The sequence below is a fragment of the Typopeltis vanoorti genome, chromosome 16 (assembly GCF_054136105.1).
Source record: "Typopeltis vanoorti isolate ZY-2024b chromosome 16, IOZ_Tvanoo_1.0, whole genome shotgun sequence".
Classification (NCBI taxonomy): domain Eukaryota; kingdom Metazoa; phylum Arthropoda; class Arachnida; order Uropygi; family Thelyphonidae; genus Typopeltis; species Typopeltis vanoorti.
The window spans coordinates 25,629,370-25,657,043 of NC_143564.1; the positions used below are offsets into that span (position 1 = coordinate 25,629,370).

The 27,674-nt window shown below is 36.5% G+C and overlaps 1 protein-coding gene across 1 annotated transcript in view; it reads right to left on the minus strand.

The window, feature by feature from the left end:
• The window catches only part of Dhc98D (Dynein heavy chain at 89D), a 1,285,966-nt gene that overhangs the window by 920,249 nt on the left and 338,043 nt on the right, over window positions 1-27,674 (minus strand). The window contains exons 20-21 of the mRNA XM_090406627.1: window positions 14,537-14,748; window positions 2,827-2,983 (exon numbers count right to left, since the gene is read on the minus strand). Coding sequence (XP_090262753.1) covers window positions 2,827-2,983; window positions 14,537-14,748 — 369 coding nt within the window. The remainder of the gene's footprint in view (window positions 1-2,826; window positions 2,984-14,536; window positions 14,749-27,674) is intronic.

Sequence of the window (27,674 nt, forward strand, 5' to 3'; positions counted from 1 at the left end):
AACCAACTTATACTAGGAGGTATTTACATAAACAGTCACACCACCATGCTTCCCAACATCATGGCATCCTCAAAATACTTACTCACCAAGCCAGGGCTATTTATTTAAATGCTATAACCCTTGAAATTGACTTCAGGGACCTGCACAACACCTTTTTTAGTATGTCTATAGCCCATATAAAATAGATAAAATATTATATGCATCCCCCTAACCCTCTTACCCAATACACAGAATCACAGCAAAACCATTCCCATCCCATTTATTAAGGGTACATTAGAAAAATTGGCCAAAGTTCTATGCAAGTAAGATATCCATACTAGTAAAGCTTTCATTCATTCAGCTACTTTCATACATTCTCCTAAAGGTCGACTACATCTGCTCGAACATCCTGGTACAAAGTTCCTTGTGCCTTCAGTTTAGCCTACCTGACAGACTGGTAGATCAGTCAACATCTGCCTTAAAGAACACAAAACCATGCAGCCGAAAGAGACAATGGTCAGTTTCATTGGGATGCCACAAAGTGAGAAGCACTATATTGTCCAGAATGTTCAGATACCTCTTGGAGTTCAATGTCTGTTGCACCACAAACAGAGGTCCAATGTCAAACCACGAAAAACAGGACCATACCATACCATTGCCGCCTCTGAATTTCACAGTTGTTGTTACACACTGTAGTAAGCAATGTTCACTGGGCATTCACCATACCCATCCATGTGCTCAGTAGAAGGTGTAGTGTGATTCATTGCTCTATAATATAGCTTTGTAAGCTTCCACTTCTCACTGCACATGCTCTTTGCACCACTGAAGATGACTGCATGTTGGTTTGGGTAATGTAGGGAATGCATATTGTGGTCCTACCATGGAACCTCATGTTGTCAGCCACGGTTATGAATTTTTTTGTGCAGATTCATATTCCAGTCAATGCTTGGAATTCTGCATTCAGTGTGTTGGCCGACAAATGGCAGTTTTTACATATTATCCTTCATAACAGCCTATAGTCACATTCAGTGAGTGTGGTGGGTCATACACTGCAGGTAGCACAGAGACACTCAGAATGGTATCACTGATTGTTGACCTTTCAAACTCTATCACCCAGACACAGTTGAACTGACTTGGAAGCATCATAGTTCTCCAAGTTCTACCAACTAGAAACATGTTACTTGTTGCATGCCATGATGCACCTAGCCCATGGGGTTGTCCGTTGACTTCTTTTCATTTAGTGAAGCCATGAATTACCCACCTTTTCCCTCACCTAACTCAGCAATGATGCTATTCATCTATCTTCTGCTTCCTCACTACTGTCATACAAAGGGCAAAGATGCACACAAATTTCTCATCAATGCTATTACACTTCATCTATGATGACAACTCCTTCATATATGCTGCAACTTTCTTCTCACATTTCAAGTCATTTGTGCTTGCAGGGCATATACTGACTAGAGTTAAGTGTAGTGAAATTACCTCAGACATCCTCTTTTTTGCTACTCAAGTCATTTGTGCTTAACTAGTGTTGTACCTGATATCTGTTTGCCTTTCATATGAAGCCTCTGTCTTGAATATTGTGCCATGTAGAAGATATCACATTTGTCTTTTTATATACTGCACCTATAACAGTCAAACCTCTATTCAAAGCCACTCGAACATCCTTTATATTCATTCTGACATCTCCTTCATAATACTTAATTTCTCTTACTGTATACCATCAGTCAAGCAGATTTTCAAATTCCATCTCTATCTCTAAATACTTTAATCAAGTCTTCATTCTCATTCTAATAGACAAGCTTAAGTATTGAATATTATTCATAACATCCAACACTTAATCATAACAAAAGATTATTATTATTATTATTATTATTATTACATAACACCTGCAGGGAATCCAAAGACTCATCGAGGGAGGGCACCTGCTCTACATCTCTCCATCTCCACCACTCCACTAACTGCAACTACATTCATAATCTACACTAGTGCCATCTACTGTACATAACAAAAGATTATTCATAACAAAAGATGTTTATTAACTGACTTATATTTTGCTGAATTTCAAATCAGCATCTTCAGAGCATAAAGAAGCATGTTATAGTTTATATGCAACGATGAGTAAGTGAAACAGTTCAAATTATAATGGACAAAAGATCTAAAGTCCTAATATGGTATCTTCTAATGTTGTAAAAAAACAAAATATTACTTTTATGTAGGAGTTGATCTTAAGATACCAGTCTCCCATATTTTTGGCAAATTCATGAAACCATACTTGTTCAGGTTAGGAGAACTATTCATAGCCATGGCTAATTCTTAAAATAATCTTTCTGATCCATAATAATTTCTAAATAGCACATTAGTTTTCTTCCATCTAATCCTGTGTGAAGTGGTGTCTACCAGTCCTGACTTGCTACCATAATAATGGTAGCAAATGTACACTGCATGTTAAATTAGCAACTCTGATCTGCTCTCCTAAGGATAAACTTCATCTTCTAGCATATCCTAGAGTGTATAAAGTTCCATGTGACTGTGACCTGGCCTACTATGGTCAGACAAGAACTGTTAATATCTGCTTTGGAGAACTTTGGAAACACATATATCAAATTGAGATATATGTGTTTGACAATTTTGTTGACTAGTTATGATTGGTACTTTTTTATGATATCTAGTTTAGTTCCTATAAATTTATACAAGTTATATTTTGGCAATGACATTTATAGCACTGATAATACAGAAACTCAAATCAAACTGTTCAGAAATTTACAGTGTCACACCTCTGGCTCCAAGAATCATTTTTATTTTGTCCCCCTCCCTATCGAACATTTCAACAAATACCAAACTTACCTTTTCAATACTTAATTCCTTCACTGCATTTCCTATAATTTCAGCTATAGCTTCTGGATACTGATTTAATTCCATTGCAAATAATTTCCCAAGAGTGAACCTTTTTGGATGGATATCAAAATGTTTTCCAGTTTTTTCCATTAATTCTTTCCAATGTCTGAGAAATAAATTATTTTTATATGTAATATACATATATCTTTAAATGTACATATGGTTATAAATATACATATCTTTAAGTGTATGGACCTGCTTTATCTCTTATAATGGATCATGCTACTCCACAGAAACCTAGCCTAGCATAGCATAGTGTGCAGACACACATCAAATATATATATATATATAACTACATAAATACAATGTGCTAAGAGGAATATACATAACTAGTTCCAATATTGAATGTAACAAAGCTGAGTGCTTGAATTTATAAAAAAAAAATGGTTATGGAGATTTCTTGGTCAAAAAATAAAAATAAGCAACAAACACATATTCCTGATGAAGTGTCTGCTAATATGAATTTACAATTTATGTTTATAAGAGGCTTTTAAAAAATCACTATTATTAACATAATGATTAAAAGTATCCATACTACATCAATTATTCTTGATGCAGTATGCAGAACTAGTAGACCTATTCAACTACTCCTTCACAAACAATATCACACAATTCAAAAAGATAATCTACCAATGATCAACAAAAAATTACCAACACAAATTCAACAGCAAACCATGTATTTTCTACCAGTGACTAAACCGTAACTGGGGGAAGTGCTCTTACAGCTAAAACTAAAGACCACTCCAGGAATAGGCAAAATAAGACTCACAGACCTTTTAACACACTTTGAACAAATAAATCTTATACTTCTCAGACTTGTGAACATAATATTCAACACTAGGATTATTCCACAACAACTAAAAACTGTGATAATTACACAAATTTACAAACATGGCAAAAGAAACAAATATAGAGAACTATAGACCAATAGCTAACCTACCAGTCAATTCAAAAATTCTTGAAAAAATAGCACACACTAGACTACAGAAATATTTACAGAAATACAAAATTATCTCACAAAACTAATACAGCTGTCAGAAAACAAAAAGCACCATCACCTTATTAAAAGATTTCACCAATGCTATAAACATAGCTCTCGATAAAAACAAGTTCACTGTCCTTATACTTATTGACTTAACACGTTCGCTGCCAACTACGAGTATACTCGTAGTGGGTAATCCTGCTTCACAAGCCAGCTACGAGTATACTCGTAGGACGCTTACCGCCGGGAACGAGATTATTGTAGTGACCTTGAAGAAGTGAAAATGCTTGGCTTGTGGGGCTAGCATCAAAACTGTGTATTCTCATAGACCGTATATGCTCTGTACAAGCCAACTACGAGTATACTCGTAGGTCGTTTACCTCCGGTAACGAGATTATCGTACTGACCTTAAAGAAGTAAAACAGCTCGGCGTAGGGGAACAGACCATGCCAAAGTAGCGTGGCAGCGAACGTGTTAACTAAAGGTTTTGATACACTTGAACATGACGTACTGCTGACCAAATTACATTCAGTCAGAATAAGAGGATACCTGGTTCAGGAACTATATCTCAAACAGAACACAAGTAACAAAAACAAGCACACATTACATCCAAGCTAAACAGATAAAACACGGAGTCCCACAAGACACCATATTATCACCTACCCTGTAAAACATATACATTAACGATATTCACAACTTGGCCACACTATGTAAAGTATATCAATAAACAGATGCCACCATGTCTTACTTCTGCATATTAATATATTGATCAATACTGCTCTTTCCAAAGCAGTATTGATCGATATATTAAAGCAGCACAACAAGACCTAAATGAAATCACAACTTACCTCTACTAAAACTCGATTATAATGAATAGCACCAAAACTGGAGATGTTAATTACACAAAATCCGAGAATCATGCACCCCACACCACTATCATTACACTGTCACACATACTGCTGCATTAACAACAAATATAGCTGCCAATGTCTCAAAATCACACACCCGTAACCTATGCAAAATACCTTAGCCTTTACATAGATTGCCACTGTAAATGGACAAAACTTATAGAATACCTACATACTAAACTCTGCATCATTGCAGCAAAACTTTTCCGAGTAAAAGACAAGATTCCATATAACATAAAAAAACTCCTACATGAGGGCTGTTCGATAAGTCCATGCAAAGTCTAAGAGATGATGCCATCATAGGTATCGAGGTTATTTTTAGTTGCTGGCAACTGTTGGAGGTTCACACACTAAATTTCAGCCAGATAGAGCTATTATTCTGTGTTTGTTAAGCCTGATAAACATTATGATGAGTCTTCACCTTCGATTAGAATGGTTTATAAGTGGTTTAGTAACTTTCGAAGTGGCTATATGAGCACAAGTGATGATGAACGTTCTGGATGCCCTGTTGAGGTCACTACTTCAGAAATTATTGAAAAAATCTATGATATGGTGATGAATGATAGAAGAGTGAAGGTGTGTGAAATTGCTAAGGCTGTGGGCATCTTAAATGACCGCATACATAATATTTTACATGAACATTTACATATGAGAAAACTATCCGCAAGATGGGTGGCGCAATTGCTCACACTGGATCAAAAGCATCAACGTGTGAACTGCTGCAAGGACAGTTTGAAGCTATTTCAACGGAAGCCAGAGGAATTTGTGTCGTTTCGTAACAGTGGACAAAACTTCACTACCAGCCTGAGACCAAGGAACAGTCAAAACAAGGGTTGCAAGCAGGAAATCTGCACCAAAGAAAGTAAAAACAGTTTCTTCAGCAGAAAAGGTTATGGTCACCGTCTTCTGGGATGCTCCTGGCATAATCTTCATAGACTTCTTGGAAAAGGGCAAAACAACTACAGGAGTGTATTATGTGTCTTTGCTGAATCATTTAAATAATGAAATAAAGGAAAAACTACCACACCTGGTGAAAAAGACGATTCTTTTTCACCACGACAATGCACCTGCTCACTCTTCTGCAATTGTGACTGCAAAATTGTTCGATTTACACTACGAAGTCCTTTCACATTCCCACTACTCTCCAGATTTGGCTCCCTCAAACTACTATTGTTTCCAAACATGGAAAAATGGCTGGAAGGAAACAGATTTTCATCATACAATGCGGTGATTGCCAAAACAACTGCCTATTTTAAAGAGTTGGACAAATCATACCATATGGACACGATCAAAAAACTTGAGCATCATTGGACTAAGTGTATAGACCTCAAAGGAGATTATGTTGAAAAATAAAAAATGTTTGTAGCCAAAAAATTATGTTTTCTTCATTTTTGCACAAACTTATTGAACAACCCTTGTATTATGATATTTGCAAATCACTATTCAGGCATGCTATAACAGTCTAGCAAACACATCAAGCAGCCATCTAGCAAAATTACAAACATTACACAGGAAAATTACTTCAACAGTGATTTGAAGGCCTCACATACAACAGCCAATAACTAAACCCTTTAAGCAATGCACAAAATCCTGAGCATTAAAAATCTGAAACACTACAAAATGTTACTAAGGAATTACTTCAACAACATGCATCGTAACAGCTGAGACATGTATCGCATAACATGACCCACCATAAATCTTTACACCCCTAGATTCTTCAACAACTCATATGGTTCTGCAGTGAGATTACATCTCATACCCATGCTACTCAACAACCTACCACAAAATTTAAAACACACAGATAATTACTGAACATTAAAACACAAACTGTGGAAGCTATACAAAACAATTAATATAGCATTCACACCTATACACACTTCACAAATCACCAACACCTTCATTCCATCCATAAAAAATACCAAACGTCATAAATAGTGTATGCTAATCCCACTCTCTTCACCTACTTCATTCAAAGTAGGTGGGATTAGCACAGGTTAATCATCTAATCCTCATTATCCAATCACTGCAATTAACTTCCAGGTCACAATACCTTAACCGATAATAATAGTGATGATAATAATTATTTTTGTAATTGTTATATAACATTCTGTACTAAACTGAAAATATAATATGTGAATAGTCTATAAGATAACGATAACACTTTGTCAAATTAAAAAAAAAAAAGGAAAAAAATATATATAATAAAATGTAAAACACAGCATGTAATCATATTATCTACCTTGTGTAATTGTGAACTATATTTGCAAATGATTACTGTGATTGTCATTAATCTGTTATATGAATTACACATTATACAAATTATAAAGATACTAAAAGTGAAAAGTGTCATGTAAGAAATTATAGCACTGATGTCTAAATATTATAAAATATATGTCATTTCTCTGAGAAGTAATAAAAAGTGAAAGTAAAGTGATACAGATTTATTGTACTGAAATGCACATGGCTAGTACAGAAATGTAAAGTTGTAAAATTGTAAAGTTTCATTGTTCATAAGATTACAATGTAGATGCACATAACTTATGTGAAAGTACTTGTATGCCGATATGTACACATGCATATAATATAAATAAGTAGGTATGAATAATAAATTTAATAAAATGTAAAAAATTAAATTATTAATTATTATTATTTAATTATTAAATTAATATGATAATTTAGTGGCTGTGTAACTGTAACATATCTTCAAGGAACTACACTAGATTATATTAGCAGAAGAAAGGCCATTACAGATAAGATTCTAGTTGCTACTGAGTACAGTAATTTGTTCAAAGTTTTTTTTAAGACAAAAATAAACTATAGAAATCAGAGTATTTTAGGCAATAACAGAATTGTGGTTTAAGACCACATGATGGTGGTGGTAGCAGTTGTCTACCATATTCTTGTCAACCAAAAAAGTCAAGAAATCATCACTAACCATGAACTGATGATCAAGGAGAGAAACTGGCTATTATTTTATTTTATTTTATTAATAACAGCTACACACAGGAAGTCCCAAAACCTTCGACAAATCAATATGATTTGTGAATAAGTGATTTTAAAGGAAGAGAGCAATTTATCGATGGGTTTATTGCTCTTCCAAAGAGTAGAGGTATAGGAAATGATGACAGAAGATGAGAAGTTGGGTCGATGAGTTTGGAGCTGAACTGTATATGGATGTTGATTGGCATCTACTCGTGTTCATATATGGCTACAGGAAAATAGAACGATTGAAATCGCCAGTTCAGAGGAGCAGTGCCCATGAAAATACCTGGATAAGATACATATGCAGCAACAGAATGTCTATAGGAAAGTAACTAGTGGAAGGCAGTAAGGAAAGGGTCATCAACTAAGCGAACTGCTTGCTTCTATACACAATCAAGCATTCTGAGGAAAGTTAGATACACCATCCCAAATGTGGGAACAGTACTCTAAAGTTGGTCCAATTTGAGCTTTATAAGTGTCAGAAGTTGAGAAGAATAGAAGTACTATTTGGAATGGAAGAGAATACCAAGTTTTTGGAGGCTGAAGAAGCTGTAGACCGTGATAAGTTCAGGACAGGACAGACTGGATGTGAGAGTTAAACCAAGGAGACAAAATGCATTGGCTGGCAAGAGGAATATTGATAAAAGTGAGAGAAAGGCACAATGGCCTTTGTTTCTGGAAAGGAGACAAAGATATTTTCTAGAAAGGAGACCTTCTAGAAAAGATACTTTCTAGAACGTCTTCTAGAAGACAAAATTTTAGGAGACTGGTTAATGAACTTGAATTTCAATTTACCTGAGCACAATAAGATTTACAAAATGAAAAAGCAAAGCAGAAAGTAATGTCATCAGCAAAGCTATGAATAGGACTGAATATTAGGAAGAGAGATCATTAATATATAGGTGGAAGAGTGTATGTAACCATACTGAGTCCTGGGGTACATCAGAATTAACTGAGAAATCTGATGAAAGGAAACCACCCATCATAACCTAGTGAACGGCCAAAGAGGAATCCATTTGCAAATGGAGGGATATCGTAGGATGGTAGATTGGTAAGGCTGCTGAGATACCAGACTTGATCAAACACCTTGAAAATATCCAGAGAGAGTATTCGAATTTCTGCAACATTTTTGTGGCTTTCATTCAAAGGTTGATAAGGTTGGCTGTGGATTGAGAATAGTAGAATCCACATTGATGACCATTAATTTAATTTATTAATTTGTTTAATTGAATAATTAACGATTACGCTACTCGGCAGTAAGGAATAATGGTGGATTCAGCTGCAGTTGCAAGTGGCGTATCGCCAAGTCTTCTGCCATTTAAGAACTCGATTATAAGAAATATCATAAGGGACTTTGTGGTATGCAGTACTTGCAGCATGTATGCGTCTCGAGAATTAGATAAGTGGCTTGTTAAAGAGAGCGGAGAGTGTATGTGTGCAAAATGCAGGCAGTGGGAGGAAATAAGTGTCAAATTATCAATATCTGACCTTGTTGCTCCAGGAATGGGGAATGAATGTAGGAAGACAAGTAGTGTGATAGGAGAGAATGAAAAAAATATATGTATGAATGAGAAAATAATAGTTGATAGTGTGGAAAGCGTGAGTGACTGTGAAAGTTTAGGAGATGGTTTTGTTTGGGAGAGTGAATTTAGATTAAGAGTGACTGACCTGCAGAGGGAGATAGATGAGCTGAAAGAGGAGGTGGAATGTCTTGTGAATGAGAGCAGAAGTATGAAAGATAAGATTAGGAGAATGGAAGAGATAAATGCAAGCTGAATCAGAGTGGGGAAGAGAGAGAAATTTGGGAGTGTTAGAAGAGGAGAGAAAGGAAACAGAAGAGAGGGAATGGGTGAGAGGTATGTGAGTGCTAGAAGAGGAGAGAATGGAAACAGTAGAAGAGAGAGAATGAGAGAGAGGTATGGGAATGCTAGCAGACGAGAGGATGGAAAGAGTAGGAGAGATGGAATGAGAGACAGATATGAAAGTCCTAGAAGAGGAGAGAATGGAAACAGTAGGAGAGAGAGATGGAATGAGAAAGAGATATGGGAATGCTAGAAGACGAGAGGATGGAAACAGTAGGAGAGACGAAATGAGAGAGGAATATGGAAGTGCTAGAAGTGGAGAAAATGGAAACAGTAGGAGAGAGGGAATGAGAGAGATGTACGTAAGTGCTAGAAGAGGGGGAGAATGGAAACAGTAGGAGAGAGAGGTATGGGAATGCTAGAAGAGAGAATAGCAGTAGAAGGGAGGGAATGAGAGAGACCTATGGGAATGAAAGAAGAGGAGAGAATAGAAACAATAGGAGAGAGAGAATGGTAAGAGGTATAATGTATGGCGACTCAATGATCCATGGTGTCCAAGATAGGATGCGTGAGGAGTGTTTGCCAGGAGGAACAATAGAAAGGGTGGCTATGGCAATTAAGAGAGGTGAAAGGGTGGATGAGATGATTGTGATGGTAGGAACAAATGATTTGAGTGGTAATGTAAGTCGGGCAGCGAGAAATATGAGATTTTTGCTTGAGACGGAGAGAGGAAAAATAGTGTGTGTATTGCCTAGGTATGATAATGATGAACTGAGCAGAAGAGCAGTGATATTGAATGGCATAATAGCGAGAATGTGTGACAAGAGAGGACTGGTATATGTGGATGCTTGGAGTGCGTTTGAGGAAAGAGAGGAATTGTATGCGAGAGACCGCTTACATTTGAATGAGGAAGGACGTAGGCATCTGGAGAGATTGCAGTTCTGAACGAGTCAGTGTGTCCCAGGGAGGATGATAGCAGGGGTGGCCTCTTGTGGGAATGGATACTTGGGAGAAAGGAGACGATGTCAGGTAGCACTGAGCCCAGTGGAGTCTAGAAGGGATAATGCTGGGTATAGAAACAATGGCATTTATATATTTTATACTAATGCCAGGAGTATCCGGAATAAGGGAGAGGAATTGGTGGTGTAGATAGCATCAGCTTGGCCAAAAATTATTGGGATCACTGAGACGTGGTTGACAGAAGGGGATATAATAACAGGAATAGAAGTCGCTGGGTACAGCATTTTTCGTCAGGATAGGAGGGGAAAGCGTGGTAGTGGGGTTACAGCTAAGTTTGGCAAGTGCAAGAAGAATGATTGTTATGGGAGATTTTAACCACAGTATTATAAATTGGAGAGAGGAAGATGCATGTAGCAATAGGGGAATGGAATTTCTAAATTATTGAGGGACAAATGTCTTAGGTAACATGTAACAGAGGGAACAAGAGGTTCAAGAGTTTTGGATTTGGTTATAGCATCAGACGAGTTGATAATAACTGAGATGACATCTCTCCCACCAATTGGCGAGAGTGACCATATGGTTTTGACTTGGAAAATGAATAGACATGCAGGAGTATCAAGGAGATGGGAACTTATGTGGAATTATAAAGCAGATAATTATAATAGTCTTAGACGTCAACTTCAGGGAGTTTCATGGAGGGAGGAATTGGAAGGTTGGGATATCATTAGTGCGTGGGAAATTGTGAAAGCATATTTGTTAGCAGCAATGGTAAGTTGTATACCACGAGCGAAGAAGAGGACACAATTTGGAGTAAAGTGGATGGCAAACAATAGTAAACAGGAATTGCATGTGAAAAGAGGCTATGGAAGAGATAAGGATACAGGTGAAGAGTATAAGACACAAGCCAGAAGAGTGACTAGTATAGTAAGGAAGGCGAAACTGGGATATGAGAGGGGATTGGTCCTAAGATCCAAAAAAAATGCTAGGGAATTTTTTAGATATTCGGCCAGTAGGAGGAGAAATGACTGTGGAAGAATGATATTGTGGGATAAAAATGGGAATAGAGTGACTGATGCAGAGGACATAGTGGAATTGTTCAATGAACACTTTTTTGGAGTATTTCATCCTAGAGGATTCAGTTTTAATGCTAGAGGGATAGGGCTGGTTTGAGGTTTAGAGGTACAGGAGGAGAGTGTGTTTCAGACACTGAGTACTCTGGATGTCAGTAAAGCTTTGGGACTGGATGGTATTTCACCACGAGGTTTGAGAGAATGTGCAAGGGAACTGACAGTGCCTTTAACCTGGCTTTTCAATGAAAGTCTGGCTTCAGCAAAGGTGCCCAGGGAATGGAAGGAAGGTAAGATAGTGCCATTGCATAAGGGTGGTAACAGACTGGAAGTGTCTAATTATAGGTCAGTCTGTGTGTCATCAGTAGTTGTTAAGATCTTAGAGAAAGTCGTGAGGGACCGTATACAACATTGGGCAGATGAGGGTAATGTTATCTGTGAGAGACAACATGGATTTGTGAAAGGGCACTCTTGTTTTAGCAATATGCTAGCCTTTTATAATAAAGTTACAAGAACATTAGATGAGGGAAAGGCATATACTGCAATATTCTTAGACTTAGCAAAGGCATTTGACAGGGTGCCACATGATAAGCTGATATTTAAGTTGCAGCACATGGATCTGGATGTCAGATTGGTCAACTGGATTCAGGATTGGCTGTCTGATAGGTATCAGAGAGTTGTGTATGGTGGAGCAGTTTCAAGGAGACAGAGGGTTACAAGTGGGGTCCCACAGGGCTCAGTACTAGGACCTATATTGTTTAACCTTTATATCAGTGACATTGCCAGTGGATTGCAAGGGGATATTCAGTTGTTTGCAGATGATGCGAAGCTAGGAAGGATTATTAGTAATAGTGCAGATGTGGTAGCCCTGCAAGAGGATTTGAATAAGCTAGATAGAATGGGCAAATGAATGGGGGAGATGTCGGTTTAATACAGCAAAATGTGAGGTCTTGAGGTTTAGGAAACATCGATGGGACACTGCATACTCTATGGAGGAGTTATACTGGAGGAAGTAGGGGAGACAAGAAATCTGGGGTTGATGATTGATAGAAACCTGAAATTTAGGGGACATATTGCAAAGGTGGTGAAGGTAACACAGAGGATTGCTGCAATTATGAGAAGGACACTGACCTGCAGAGATAAGAGGGTTATCATTCCGTTGTATAAGTCTCTGATCAGACCACACTTGGACTATTGTTCTCAGATTTGGTCTCCAGGATTTGAAGTGGATAAATTAACTGTGGAAAGGATACAAAGACAGATGACAAAGATGGTTTGGACTGTACAAGGATAGTTACGAGGATCGGCTGAGGGAATGTGGACTGCAGAGTTTTGTGGATAGAAGGAGAGGTGATATGATTGAGACTTTTAAAACTGTTGAGAGGTGGTTACAGGATTGACACTGGGGAGTTCTTTCGCTTGGTGGAACAGCGGGAAGGAGTGATGACAAGAGGCCATCCCTGAAAGTTACGAAAGGAAACTGTGAGCAAGAGGGTGAGGAATGGTTTCTTTGCGTGGAGGGTGGTTGAACCGTGGAATGCTTTGCCTGATGGAGTGGTGAGAGCAAGAACAGTCAATGAGTTTAAGGAGTGGTATGATAGACTTTGTGTTTCTTAGGGGGGGGGGATCTCCCCTCGATGAGTCTTGACAGACTTTATGTTCTTAGGAAGGACCTCCCACGATGAGTCTTTCGACCCCATGGAGGCCTGAATAATAATAATAATAATAATAATAATAATTAAGTAACCAGTGAGTATCCAAGTAGTGTAGCAGTTGGCTATTGACGATATTTTCCATTAGGATTGCAGGGTTAATGGTGGACTTGTATGTCTCTTTTTTGGAATAAGCTGGATAAAAGCTTGCATCAGGCCGTGGGTTATATGCCAGATGAGAATGACAGCTTAAAGAGACAATACAGGACAGGTTTGAGTTATGAACACAGCTTTTAGTACAAGTGGAATATGTCAGGATCAGGCAAAAAATTAGTATCAAGGCTGCTGAGAAGTCTACGGTTATCTTGCTGACAAAATTTCATTGGGGGCACAATGTGGATGGTTTGGGAAATAGTAAGAAGAGCTCAGTCTTGGTTGACTTTGCAAGAGTTTGAAGAGATAACTGATGCAGAGGTCTGCCTTATCTTAGGAACATGTTACCATTATACCATCAGGATGTGGAAGAGGCAAAAACATGAAAAGACAGAAGTTGCATCCAACAGGAGAGAAGCTCAGTGTATTTGAGCTTAGAGGCATGAATCCAAGCATGGCCTTGAACAGTGTTCCATGCAAACTGCTTACTCAGACTTCCTCTAGGTACTACCTGGAAAAGTGAGCAGCAGCAGGATAATCCAACAGTAGATCAGGAAACCTCCTGAAGAATTACAGTTGGGTTCAGTCCTATACCACCTGCTGGCCAGCTGCGAAACTATTATATAGCTGTATCCTGAAATCGAGAAGGTACTGGTTCCCTCATTAAAAGATTTGGAAGAGGGGGGGGTGCAAGAATGGGGAGCCAATCACCCACATTGCACGGAATAGGAGAACATGAGGGGACCAGAACCCCTACTGTAGAGTGAAACATGGGAACTGCCATTTTATGTCTCCAAAAAAGTAGGACGGTGGGGTTTCACCAGCACTGCCCTACTAGGAGTAGGTGAAACCCTTTTACTCCTAACTTTCGGAGTAAAGTTAGCAATTACCAAAAGTTAGGAGTAAAAGAGTTTCACCTACTCCTAGGGTAATGAAAGACATTAGTTAGAAAATCTATTTATTATAAATTTTGTGAATGTCATTAAATAAACATTATTAATAAATAAAGTTTAATTTAGTTTCATCTATGAGCAGTATTCCATTATTGTAACTACTAACTAAAACTGACTGTCTCTTCACATTTAGTATAAAGTAATCATATATATTCAAAACTGGAAAAAAAAATAATAAAATGAAAAGAAAATCTCCAAACCGTTCTCTAATAGCTTCATGTTTAAGATCCACATAAAGAGGAATTGCAGTTTTAAACTGCTTCAGCTTTTCATCAAGTGTACGACCAACAGGATGATTTCTCACATCTCTGGGTAACATTCGAATCTGACGCAAGAAACCCTCAATGCATTTTAGCAATCCCTGAGGATCCAAATGAACCCAAAGTTGACGAGACCATTCTTCTCTAGCTGCCTGCCAATTCATTTAAAAATAAATAAATAACAATTTAGACTTTAAAAGTATAAGAAAATAATGTAAGGAGATTTATTCCAAAATTGACCAGTATAAGAATATCCAAGAAAAATTAGTTGCAAGTACAGTGAAAGAAAATCTAATTCTTGTTGCTTAAAATATTTGTGATCACAGGATTCAATTTTCAAGTGTTGACACATTGAAAATGTGTCAACACTTGAAGTTGACACATTGAAATAATTCTTAACATTGGTTTGGTAACACTATTTTTCAAGCACTTTAAATTTCCATCCCTTTTCTAAATCTTGGTTTTCTACAAGACAAAGATACGAGAGTGGTCTGAAAAGTTCTCAGCCTAACAAATAAAGAAACAAATTTATAATTTCAAAATGATTTTTATTTTTCAACATAATCTCCCTTAAGAGTAATAAATTTATTCCAGCGATGTTCCAGCACCATTATCCCATCCCTGTAGTGGTTCTCATTAAGATCTGCAAAATACCCCTCTATAGCTGCAATCTTGATTCTTGATTCGAAGAAAAACGCTGACCAGCGAGGAAGAGTTTTAGTTTTGGGAAGAGATAGAAGTCAGAGGGAGCCAAGCCTAGGGAGTAGGGTGGATGTTCCAACAATTCATAGCGCAGATCCTTTAATTTTCCCATTGCCAAAACACCTTTGTGGGCAGGTTCATTGTCCTGATGAAAGATAATTTTTTTATATGAACCAGGTCTTTTCTCATCAATTTTTTCGTCTAGTCTGGTTAAAAGATCAGAATAATATTCCCCAGTTTTACCCTTTTCAAGATAATTAATAAACAAAATGCCTTTAGCATCCCAAAACACCGAAGCCATGACCTTTCTTGCTGATGGAACAGACTTTGTCTTCTTTGATGCTGAACAACCAACTTCTGTCACTGTTTTGATTGCTGTTTCGATTCTGGTGTGTAATGGTGAATCCAAGTCTCATCCATAGTAGTAAATCAACACCCCAAATCAGTTTTATTCTTGTTAATGCATTTTTTTTGATCTGCTGTGAGCAAGCACCCATCTTGCGCAAAGATTTTTCATTTGCAATTCTTCATGCAAAATATATCCTACATGTTCTTTTGAAATGCCTATAGTCTCATCAATTTCACCACATACTTTGACTAGCGGTCATCCAATGCCATACCATGCACATAATCAATGATTTCTGGTGTGTTACACTTTTTTGGACGTCCTTCATGTGGATCATCTTCAAGGCTGGTATGGCCACATTTAAACAGTGCATCCCATTTCTTAATTGTCAGAAATGAAGAAGAAGAGTGCCCATAAACTTTTATGAACTTCAAATAAATTTCTTCTGGCATTAAACCTTTTTTTACAAAGAATTTTATAGCTGTACGATATTCAATTTTATCCATTTCAAGGGATACAGACAACACTTTTGCTTCAGACAGCTGTATAAAACAAACAACTTGATAGAATGACTTGCAATTTCACATGGATGCTTATGACAGATTTACCAACTTAGAAGAAAAAATCTCGCCAATAGTGTTGCCATCTATGGTCGAGGCTGGGAACTTTTCAGACTACTCTCGTATGTGGAAAGACTGTTCAAAAATCAAGCATATCAAAATGTTCATTAGCCTTCATTTCTAGCTTCTTTTGAGACTCGACCAAAATTTACAAAACACACAAAGTATCAGCACATCAAAGCTAATTTTATTATTATTATCCTCAGACCACCATGGAGTCAAAGACTCACTGCAGGCAGTTCCCTCTGCCATACACACAGCTCATCATACCATGCCTTAATGACATTCACATCCTCTGCAGACATACTAGTAAATTATTATTATTATTATTATTATTATCAAAGTTCGAAGTATATGTTGGTCAACTACGCGAGAAGAGAACAAAAGAAGTCGCCATATTAGAAATTACAGCAAGATCGTCAAACAAGAAGTATGAAGTGCTACAAATGCCAAGAACAGTGGTTTACGTGGTTTTCTTAACAGGGGTCAAGAAAACCACGTAACATGTAGGAACTGCCAGAGAAACATGCATATTCTATGTTCAGGATTGTCTGAGGCTACTTGGCAGCACATGCAGAAAAGAACCGCAGGCAGTAAACAGCTATCAACAACAGAGGGAATTAAAAACAAAGAAAACAACAATGGAAATCCAGGTGAGCCAACTTTAAATGCATTACTTGAAAATAGATTACAAAACCTAAAAGACAGTTTAATCGATTTTGTTGGAGAACTATTTAAAAAACATACCGCACAAATTACAGAAAAATTCAACCAATATGAGGAATTTATTAAATTTAATAATAATTCGGTAGAAGGTGTATTAAAGACCATTACAGAAATTAAAAACTGCGTTAAAGAGCTAACAGAAAGACAGCATAATTTAATTAAAGAGACAACGGAACTACGGCAAGAACTAAACTCTTTAAAGCAACAGTACGTACTCTCAAACCAACAGCAGCACAAAATGATCTCCCAGAAATAGTTACGGAACATCTAAGAAGAGACACCGTAATAAAACTAAGCCAAAAAATAGGCTCTCCCATTGAATCAAGAGACATCCAGTAAGTGCATCGATTACCACAAAAAAGGAAAAGAGAAAATAATACCCGTCCTTCTCCCGTCGTAGTGCGACTTACCAACAGCACAACAAAAACTACACTTATAAAAGCTAGCAGGATTAAAAAACCAGTAGTCAAGGATCTGAAAGGAGACCACAACAATACCCCAATATACTTGTCCGAATACCTAATGCCATATTATCAGAAAATATTCTACCAAGCAAGGAAAGTAAAAATAGAAAACAATTACCAGTTTATATGGATAAGAGACGGCAAAATATTCCTTAGAAAGACACAAGATGCAAAACCGATCGAAATAAAATCCGTAGACGACCTCAACAGGCTGCCACATTGAAAGGAAAATTGACAACTCGTAAAGAAGGAACAGCACACCAACCAACATGAATGCAGACCATCAAGCAGACGTAATCACCCAGGAACATGATAATTGCCACATTCTGAAATCAGAATGGAAACAAATGACAATTCCCAAAAAAGGACTATCTATTCTCCACATCAACATCAGAAGCATTCAAAAATACTGGCCGATGCTGCAAGCTTATCTGAAGGAAGATATAGGCGAAACAGACATTTTAATACTGACTGAAGTATCTACAACAAATGAAGAGGCATCCACCTACCAAATGCCACACTGCCAACAACACAAACACTGCAGACAAACAAAACGAGGCGGTGGTATAATAATATTTACCAAACATAAACTAGAAGTAACAGAAATAAACTATAAATTAGAATAAGCAGAAAACATATGCATCGAAATTAAAAACATCAAACAAGAAAACTCCCTGATATTAAACGCAATATACAGACCACCCAACTTAAGCACCACAAAATTCCTAGAAGAACTAAACAGATGGCTTTCAGCCACGGAAGTAGGCACCTCAGAAAACTTGATAATAATAGAAGGCATTAATATAAACATTAGGAACATAAATAACAACACAGAACAATACCTAGACCTATTATTGGCATATAACATAACCCCATCCCTACAGTCATATACACGAGAAGAGATAGTCGGAAACACAACAACCTCATCCTGCATTGATCATATAAATATAAGGGCCCCCTCCAAACAGCCACACAGTAGCCGTCATAACATGCAAACTGGCAGACCATTATTTCACAGCATTGCAGTTACACACTGAACCAGAACCCATAAAAATCACTGAGACTACAAAACGGTATTATAGCATTTTAAACGAAACAATAGTAAACGATGAAATCAGAAAAACAGACTGGATGCAGATAGCATCCTTAGACCCTGCTGAAGCTGTATATAATAATCTTAAACTTGCATTTAACAAAATATATAACAAAGCATTAACAAAAATAAAAATGCACCCCCAAACGAAACAAAATCCATGGATAACAGACAACATACTAACAGACATACAAAGAAAAGATGCCCTATGGAAACAACTTAACATCCCATCCGGCTGGTGTGGATGATATAGTCAGCTCTCCCTAGCTTTTTTCATGGATCAAAACTTCGTCGGCATTCTACCTTTTATCATGGCATTACCTTCCTCCACCGTTAATCTCGTTACGGCTATTCTATAGCCATTAGTGGATTAACTGTTGCTCAGTGACCTTTGTGTCCCCCTGTCTTTACGTCTATTGTGTTGCTTAGAATTTCATTTACTGTCCTAAGTTATTTGACCTTTCTTGCCTCTAAAATTATTTATTGTGTCTCTTCCCAAAAATTGAAAGGAATTTCACATATGCGAAAAAAATCAATCCTGAAATGATCACTGATCACTCTTTTGCAATGAATCTATTAAGTGATAGTAAATTTGGTGTATTTTATTCTATAAATCAGTGCGCCAGAAGAGTGGCACTGATTGTTCTTTCACTTACGTATAATAATTGAATAATTTTTTTTCGAATTCAGAATTTTCAAATGTTTGCTTTGAAAATATTATGTCAAATATTTATATTTTTAAATAATATTTATTGAAATAAATATGTCCTTTTGCTTTCGTTTCTAGCCAAATAGCATTATATGGATCATCACATTTCAGTTTTAGAAACGATTTTTTGTTATTCATAAGGACAAAATAAAAATAAAAAAATGTTAAAATGCTAAATTGCATTACTCGGTTTCCGATTGTGTCTTTTTGGTATCAAAAATTTATATCCAATGATATTTTAGCAGTGATTCTTCGCCTTGACCTTTTATTTATTTATTTGTATTATGCATATTACGATAATATCTAATGCATATCCTTGTAGATATGTTGAAAATATGTGAAAAATATCATATACGGAATGATTCAAAATTTTTGCTCATTTTGAAGATTTTCTAATGCTCCTCTCCCCCACCCCACCTCCTTATTCTCTCCTGGAACTCAATTGCATAACTACTCTAAATTTCTATACAGGTTTCAAAGCTTTTCTAGACAGTATTCAAAATCAATTACTTCATTTTACCATTTTGACAATAGATATATGGCAATCAGATTGTACCGTGAAGCTTCTAATTCTGTTCTATTTATTTGCAATCTAAAACCAGCTGTTCTACTGTCCGCTGAAATTATGTGAAATTTTAGAAATAATATGCTATATTTCACCATGCAAAATTATTTATATGCATACCACACGAAAGAAAGTTCAGTAGTATTATTTTTGTTTGTTTTTCTTTATAAAAATCTAAATATTACTTCTGCCGCTGGAAGCTATTTCTGAAATAATCTACGTCTTCTAAATACTTGGTAATATCCTCTTAGCTGGAGGAAAAGTTGAAGGCATATTACTCTCAGTGCTATTGAGAAGAAAGGGGAGAACAATAAAGTCGCACTAAAGTGCCTCAGGCTGTAGTGCAGAAAATGTCAAGAATGTTTCCTTTTCGATTGTTGATTATCTATATCCTAACAGAAATACTGACATTTCGTTCATATGCTTATACATTATTTATGCCAACATAATTGCTTAATTTATAATGATCAGTTTCACTTTTATTATCGAAAAATTAGAAATTAAATCATAAAATTATCTTGAAAACGAGGATTTGAATTATTTTCAAAGAAAAGGTGCATATGCGTTTCATAATCTTCTTTTTTTTGGGGGTATAGACCTAATCAATCTGCGGATATTTCAGATAATTTATTTCATAAATCGTTTGCAAGACAGCTGTTACAAACGTAAATCACTTGGGGAACATACCCATTCATTTTAGTGTAAAATTGTAGCAAAGGTTCAGTTACTTCAGATATGTAATCTAGAAGAAAATGTTATGTCTGCTGAGATTAGAATCTTACGTGAATACTTTTTCTGACATGATTTCTCTATTCGTTATAATGTAACCAATTTCCAGATTTTTTCCCTCATGCAGACTCAATGTTATATGCAGTGATTTCTTCTTTGTACTACAAGAAAAAAAAATCAGATAACAGAAGAAAAATATGTAGTATTTTCTTTTCCACTGGCTGAATTTACAATGTTCTTTCTTTGTGTTTTGAAGAGAAAGTGCAAATGACTTTTTCTTACTATTTTTGCCATTATAACATCTCATATAATTATAAGAGTGACATTTTACCATTTTTCTCCCACACGAGGAACAGAAATAAGGTAGTAATAATATTGTTGATTATGTCAAACTTCATTGTAGCAGAAATTTTTATTACAAAACTTTGTAATATATATCTCCGAAACAAGAAATTTGGAACCCATATCACATCCATATTGAGTGTTGGCAAGGTGAAAATGTTCCTGTTATTATTTACATGTTTCATTTATTAACTGGGGGGGTCTATGCCCAACTCCCCATGTTCCGGTCTGATAGGCCAGTTCTCCTTCAATTGTGATAACTCGAAAGGGGGTTCCGCCCCTGAATTCTGATGACTCGAATTTTGAAGACTCGACACTGAGGGTAGCCCCTGAGTTTCAAAATGTTTCAAAAAACATGACATAAAAAGGCTTATCATTTTATATGTATATAGGGTAGATTTTATTTCATTATTTTTATTGTTTTGGTGAAATACTTTACCTGGAATACTCTTTCCAGTTCCTCTGGAACTGGAAAGAGTATTCCAGTTTCTCATATTTTATTCCTTCGAAAATATCATTCTGTGTCATAAAAAGAACTTAAAAATTCACCATCAAGATGAAAAGGAAACAGTTCATTCAGGTATCCCTCTATCAATATTTGTAGTCCTGAAAAGGACTGTTTTGATGGCCTTGAAAACAAACATTTTTTATTTCATAATTGTTCAGAATTTAAAATTCTTGAACAGTGTGGAACACCTTGAAGCAAGGGTAGACACACAAAGCAGTTTTACACTCAGGGCACCAGATTTTTGTTTCCTTTCTGATATTTTTTTATTACATACATAACATTTGCATGCAAGTTTTTTTTATTAGCCGTTGGTGGTAGATTTTATTAGCCATTGGTGGAAAATCTACCACCAAAATCTTCAACCTCAGATGTCTGGCAGGATTTCCTGTTTTTCTGCTTGCTGAAGAAGGCGCATGTGCATGCAGCAATGCTTTCGCAATTTCTATTCTGTATTCTAGATATGTTATGGTAGACAAACATTTTTTCTTGTGCAGGAGGAAACTGTTCCAAATAACAAAATCTAATACATGTCCAAACACTTTTTTGTAATATTTTTTATGCTGTTTCCTCATTACAGAGTAGAATGATAGCTACTGATCACACCTGTCAACTCCACCCATAGTGTCGTTCTATGCACACACAGCAATGGGTTTTTCTTTCTTCAAACCATGCTTCTCCACGGATTCCATTGATGGATTATGCAGGGAAGACAGCAGAAAAACATCTTTTTTGTCTTTCCAACGTAGTGCAAAGACTTTCCCTCGATGATAAGCTCGGATTTCCCCCTTTGATAGCTTTCCTGAAGCCAGATCTGGAGGCATATCTCGCCTTTTTGCATTTACAGTACCATAACTATCTGTACAATGCTGTAAAAGCAAATCAGCGAGTTCAGGAACACATATAGTAATTATCCATTGTAATACAGTAACCTTTCCCCAGTAAAGGGTCTCTCAATATCAGACAATATACATAAATAATATGTATATTGTCTGATTTATAATTTGCTAATTTATAATAATCACCACATAGTTTCAGTATCGAAAAATTAAAGTTATGTGGAACAATTACTAGAGAAAAATAACGAATTAAATACAAACTCTACCTATGTTTCATAACATGTTTTCGGGTGTGTGATAGTAATGCCAAAGGGGGGGGGGGGGGTTAAACTATCAGAGGCGAAATAAAGTTCAAATGTATTGTGAAAGGAAATGAAATTTTGATATACATATTTGGAATGATAAAAATAAGCAAATGTATCGCTTACTTTAAAAATCGGAGAATAAAATATCTGAATTATGCAGAAAATATAAATTTAAATCATAACTGTTAATTTCATTTTGTAATGACCAATTATACAAAGAAACCTAGAAAGTGAAAGTAAAAAGAACAGTAGATCACTATACAACATGAAGAAAAAATTTAGTAATATGATTAAAGAATTTCATGTTATTCTCTATAAAGCAAGATTGCTCAAGCGTGTTCTAAAGGAAATCTGTGAAGTATTATTCGATTTCGAAGGTTTTGTACAAAAATAAAAATAATATAAACTGAAATATCAGCAGCCGGTTTTCTTTTCTTTTTTTAAAAGAATATTTCAAATAATTATCGTGAATTCATTTCTTCGAGAACAAAGAAAAATCTTTTGTCTAGTAAGCGATTAGAAAAAAAAATAAAAAATTAAATTGGTTCTCCAAGTTAAGGCTTTGTTCACTTAAATATTTTTAAGTGAACAAATTATACAAGATCTTTATTTTGTCCAGACATTAAAAATTGTATTGTACAATAAAAAGAGAAAACAAAAATATAAATAATTTCTCTATTTTTAGTCGATCCTATATAACTAAAATCCAGTTGACCAGCATGGAACAAGGAAGTGCGTTTCTTGTTATAGGCAACTGAGAGGCAGCTACGAACGCGAGATAATCCGATTAACCGTTCTCTTCAGCATGAGGGTTTATCACACTTTCTAATGGACATGACAGTCAAATTGCACTTCTTATCCAGGTTCTTTAAACAGGAGGGCTGAAACATATCCAGATTTAGTTGGACGTCTATAGACGCCCTAGCAGTTTGGGAGGTTAAGAAGTCGCCAAACAATATCGCTTTAAAAGCTGAATACAAAAGAAAACGGAATCTCCTAGCAACAGATTAGAACGGCAAAAAGAAACTACTATTACAGCAACAAATTAACAACAGCTCAGAATGACATAAAGGAAACCTGGCACCTGATAAATGAAATGCTGGACAATATACACAGAACCACTGCCTCAGAAACAAAACACAGCTTTGCCTGCGACCCCAAATCCGTCAAACAGTTGGCAAACAACTTTAATCAGCACTTTGTGAACTCTATCCAAAAGCTACAAGACACAACCTTTCCTCACACATACGAACATTCTCCACTAGGTCCACAAGCAACCCAGTCGATGTGGTTCCCCACAGTAACAAAAGAAGAACTATCACTGGCAATTCAACAAATTAACCCTACAAAGGACCGGGGATAGACGGAATCAGACCAAAAGACATCAAGAAAAACTCAACCAACCTACTTCCATTTATACAAAAACTGTTTAATAAAATCTTCGAAACGGGACACATAACTGAAACACTGAAGATTGCATTAATTACACCCATACACAAACAGGGAAAAAGAAACATAAGTAATTACAGATCCATCGCCACGCTGTCTGTAATCAACCAAATCATGGAGCACATCGTGCATCAGAAACTCTCCACACACATTGAAAAATTTCAAATCATACCCTAAACACAGTATGGCTTTCAATAAAATAAAGGAACAGCAACACTCCTGGAAGATTTCACAGATCTAATAAACACTGCATTGGATAAAAACAGAATAACATTAGTGGTATTCATTGACCTAACAAAAGCATTTGACACACTAACACACAAAAACCTTGTTAAAGAAACTAACCCATATCGGAATTGGAGGTCGTCTACTACAGTGGTTTAAAGCATACACCACAAACAGAAAGCACATCACACGTATAGGATCAGCATACAGCAAAGAGGTACATGTAACCTGTGGAGTACCACAAGGAGCTGTCCTATCTCCCATTCTATTTAACATATACACACACGACATAAGCCAACTCCCCCTAAAAAGTAAAATCTTTCAGTACGCAGACGACACGCCCATAGTATCCATTCACAACAATGCATATATCGCTTACACAAATATGCAATACGACATCAATCAAATCACTAACTGGTTCACTGAAAATGTACATAAACCCTCGAAAAACAAATGGTAATGGTATTCATACACAAGCTAATGGTATTCAAAAACCCCCAAACCCTGCCCACAGAAACTAAATATCTCACTATCCAACATTCATCCTCCTATACACAAAGCGCAGAACCTAAAATCACAACCATCACACAGGTGAAAACAACACGCTATCTCGGACTTCGCTTCGACTGATCAAAGTTGGAATAGCCATACAAACTACCTACATACCAAGCTTAGGATAATAGCAAGCAAACTATACAGATTAAAAGACATTGCCCCAACCCACATAAAAATACTAATCTATAAAGCATTATGTGAAAACATTTTAAGATATACAATCACATCATTTGCATTCTGTGCAAACTACAGACTTAATAGGCTACAATGGTTGCAAGATGAAATGGTAAAACTGATATTCTGGGAACAACCCACTCTTATGCAGGAAGCATGGACAAAACACAAAATATTTAAGGTGAAACACTTATGCCACTACACAGTCATGTTAAAACATTACTACAGCCCAACATATAGAGTAACCAGAACAACATATCAAATAACAAGATCCCAATCAACAAACTACATAACATATAAATACAACAATCACTACAGCAAAGCCACCCAAAACTTCTACGTACCTGACATGATAAACAAACTGCCGTTCGACAACAGAAACCTAGGAACATACAGAGAGCTGAAACGAGCACTATATAAATATTATAACGAGAATGAATATTAGAGCAATTCCTGTTTCTGTCTCCCCCCTCGCGCGCACGCACGCACGCACACGCACACACGCACACACACACACACACCTATGACAAAGCCCCTCTCAAAAAACCATCACTACAAGAACACAAAGAAACAAACATCATCATCATCATCATCATCAAATTCCTGCCATGTACCCTCAAGGGGTGTACAGGATATGACAGTATTACATGAAAAAAATTACATCATTACTAACTTCCTATCTACAATTTAACTCCAAATCAGTCTGTTACTTGTCAAGACTCCAACATTATCAGATCTTATATTTCTATCGTCTAAGGCACGTTGTACCGTATCAATCCACCTATATCTTGGTCTTCCTCTGGATCATTTTCCTGCCAACCTGGCAGAGAACACTTGTTTTGCTAATCTTTCCTCTCCCATTCTATGTAAGTGACCATACCACCTGAGATTAGCTCTGCTAAAGCATTCCTGGATGCTGACAATGTCAAGTTCTTTCCTAATGCTGAAAGTTTATTTTTCACTTGGTTAGAGTATAATAAATTTAGTTTAATCCTTTATCCAAGTGTGAGCAAACAAAGTTTGCACCTGAAAGTATCTTCAGGACTAGGTTAAGGTGGTACAACACCAGGGCAACTCATTGCAAAGGTGGAGCAAGCTACCAACACTCCTATCTCAGTATCTCCTATAATGCAAAACACATCTTCTTGCAGATATGTCTAATGTTATGCATTAAGGGAAGGGCCACTACCCAGACTAGTTTCGACCTTTATTGAGGTCTCTTCAGTGGGAGCTAGGCCCAAGTGGAGATATCAGGCAGAAGCATTAGCAGGTCATCTCTACCTATAGGAATTGCCAATTGGTGTGCCACCCTTTTTTAATAATTTACTCTGGATTCAGAGAAAGTTTCCCTGGCTCCCACCGAAGAGACCTCAATAAAGGCCGAAACTAGTCTGGGTAGTGGCCCTTCCCTTAATGCATAACATTAGACATATCTGCAAGGAGATGTGTTTTGCATTATAGGAGATACTGAGATAGGAGTGTTGGTATCTTGCTCTACCTTTGCAATGAGTTGCCCTGGTGTTGTACCACCTTAACCCAGTCCTGAAGATACTTTCAGGCGCAAACTTTGTTTGCTCACACTTGGATAAAGAATTAAACTAAATTTATTATTCTTTCCTAATATCCTCATTTTTAATATGATATTGCCATTGATGCCATCTGTTCACGCCTCTAATTTTTCTCAGGACTCTCATATCTGCAGTCTCTAGTCTTTGGTCAAGTGTTTTACTTCTGACCCAGCTCTCAGATCCATAAGTTAAAACTGGTTTGAACACTGTCTTGTATACAGCTAATTTAGTGTTTCGACTAATTTCTCTCTTATTCCATATGAATTTATTCAATTGACTTCCCACCATACCAGCTTTGCTGATTCTGTTGTCTATTTCTATATTTAATTTACCATCTTCAGTAAAAATCGTGCCTAAGTAGCTGAAATGTTTTACTTGTTCCACAGGTTCTCTATTCGCAACACAGTTGACATTTTCAATGATTCTGCCTGTTTTCATTGTCTTTGTCTTTTTATTGTTGACCATCATACCATATCTATAACAACAGCTATTCAATTTAGTCAGAGAATCTTGCAGACTTGTAGCGGATTTATTTAGAAGTATAACATCATCCGCATAAAGCAAAGAGCTGACATTAACATCTCCAATTTTGATATCAGGTTTAATACCACTTTCCTTCATAATGTGAACCATATAGATAATGAATAACAGAGGGGATAACGTACATCCTTGTCTCACACAGATTTAACATTAAACCATCTTCCTGTACTTCCTTCAATTCTAACTGCTGACTTACAACTCAAATAAAGACTAAGTATTGGTTGATATAATGCCCCATTGACACCATATAACTGCAGCGTATTGAATAGCTTCTCTCTTGGCACCTTATCATATGCCTTTTCCAAATCGACAAAGCTTAAATACAGATCTTTGTTATATTCCCATGCTTTCTCGACTATTTGTCATAAAGTGAAGATCTGATCCTGACAGCCTCTGATTGGCCTGAATCCAGTTTATTCTTCACCAAGCTTTTCTTCCACAATTCTTCTCAACTGTTTCTCAAGTATACTTGCATAGATCTTGCCGTGAACACTCAGTAGGGAAATGCCTCTGTAATTCTCACATTCAGTTTTATTTCCCTTTTTATATATGGGTACTATGAGAGCTCTACTCCAATCATCAGGAATTCGTCCCTCTGTCCAGGCTTCCTGAACTATGCAGT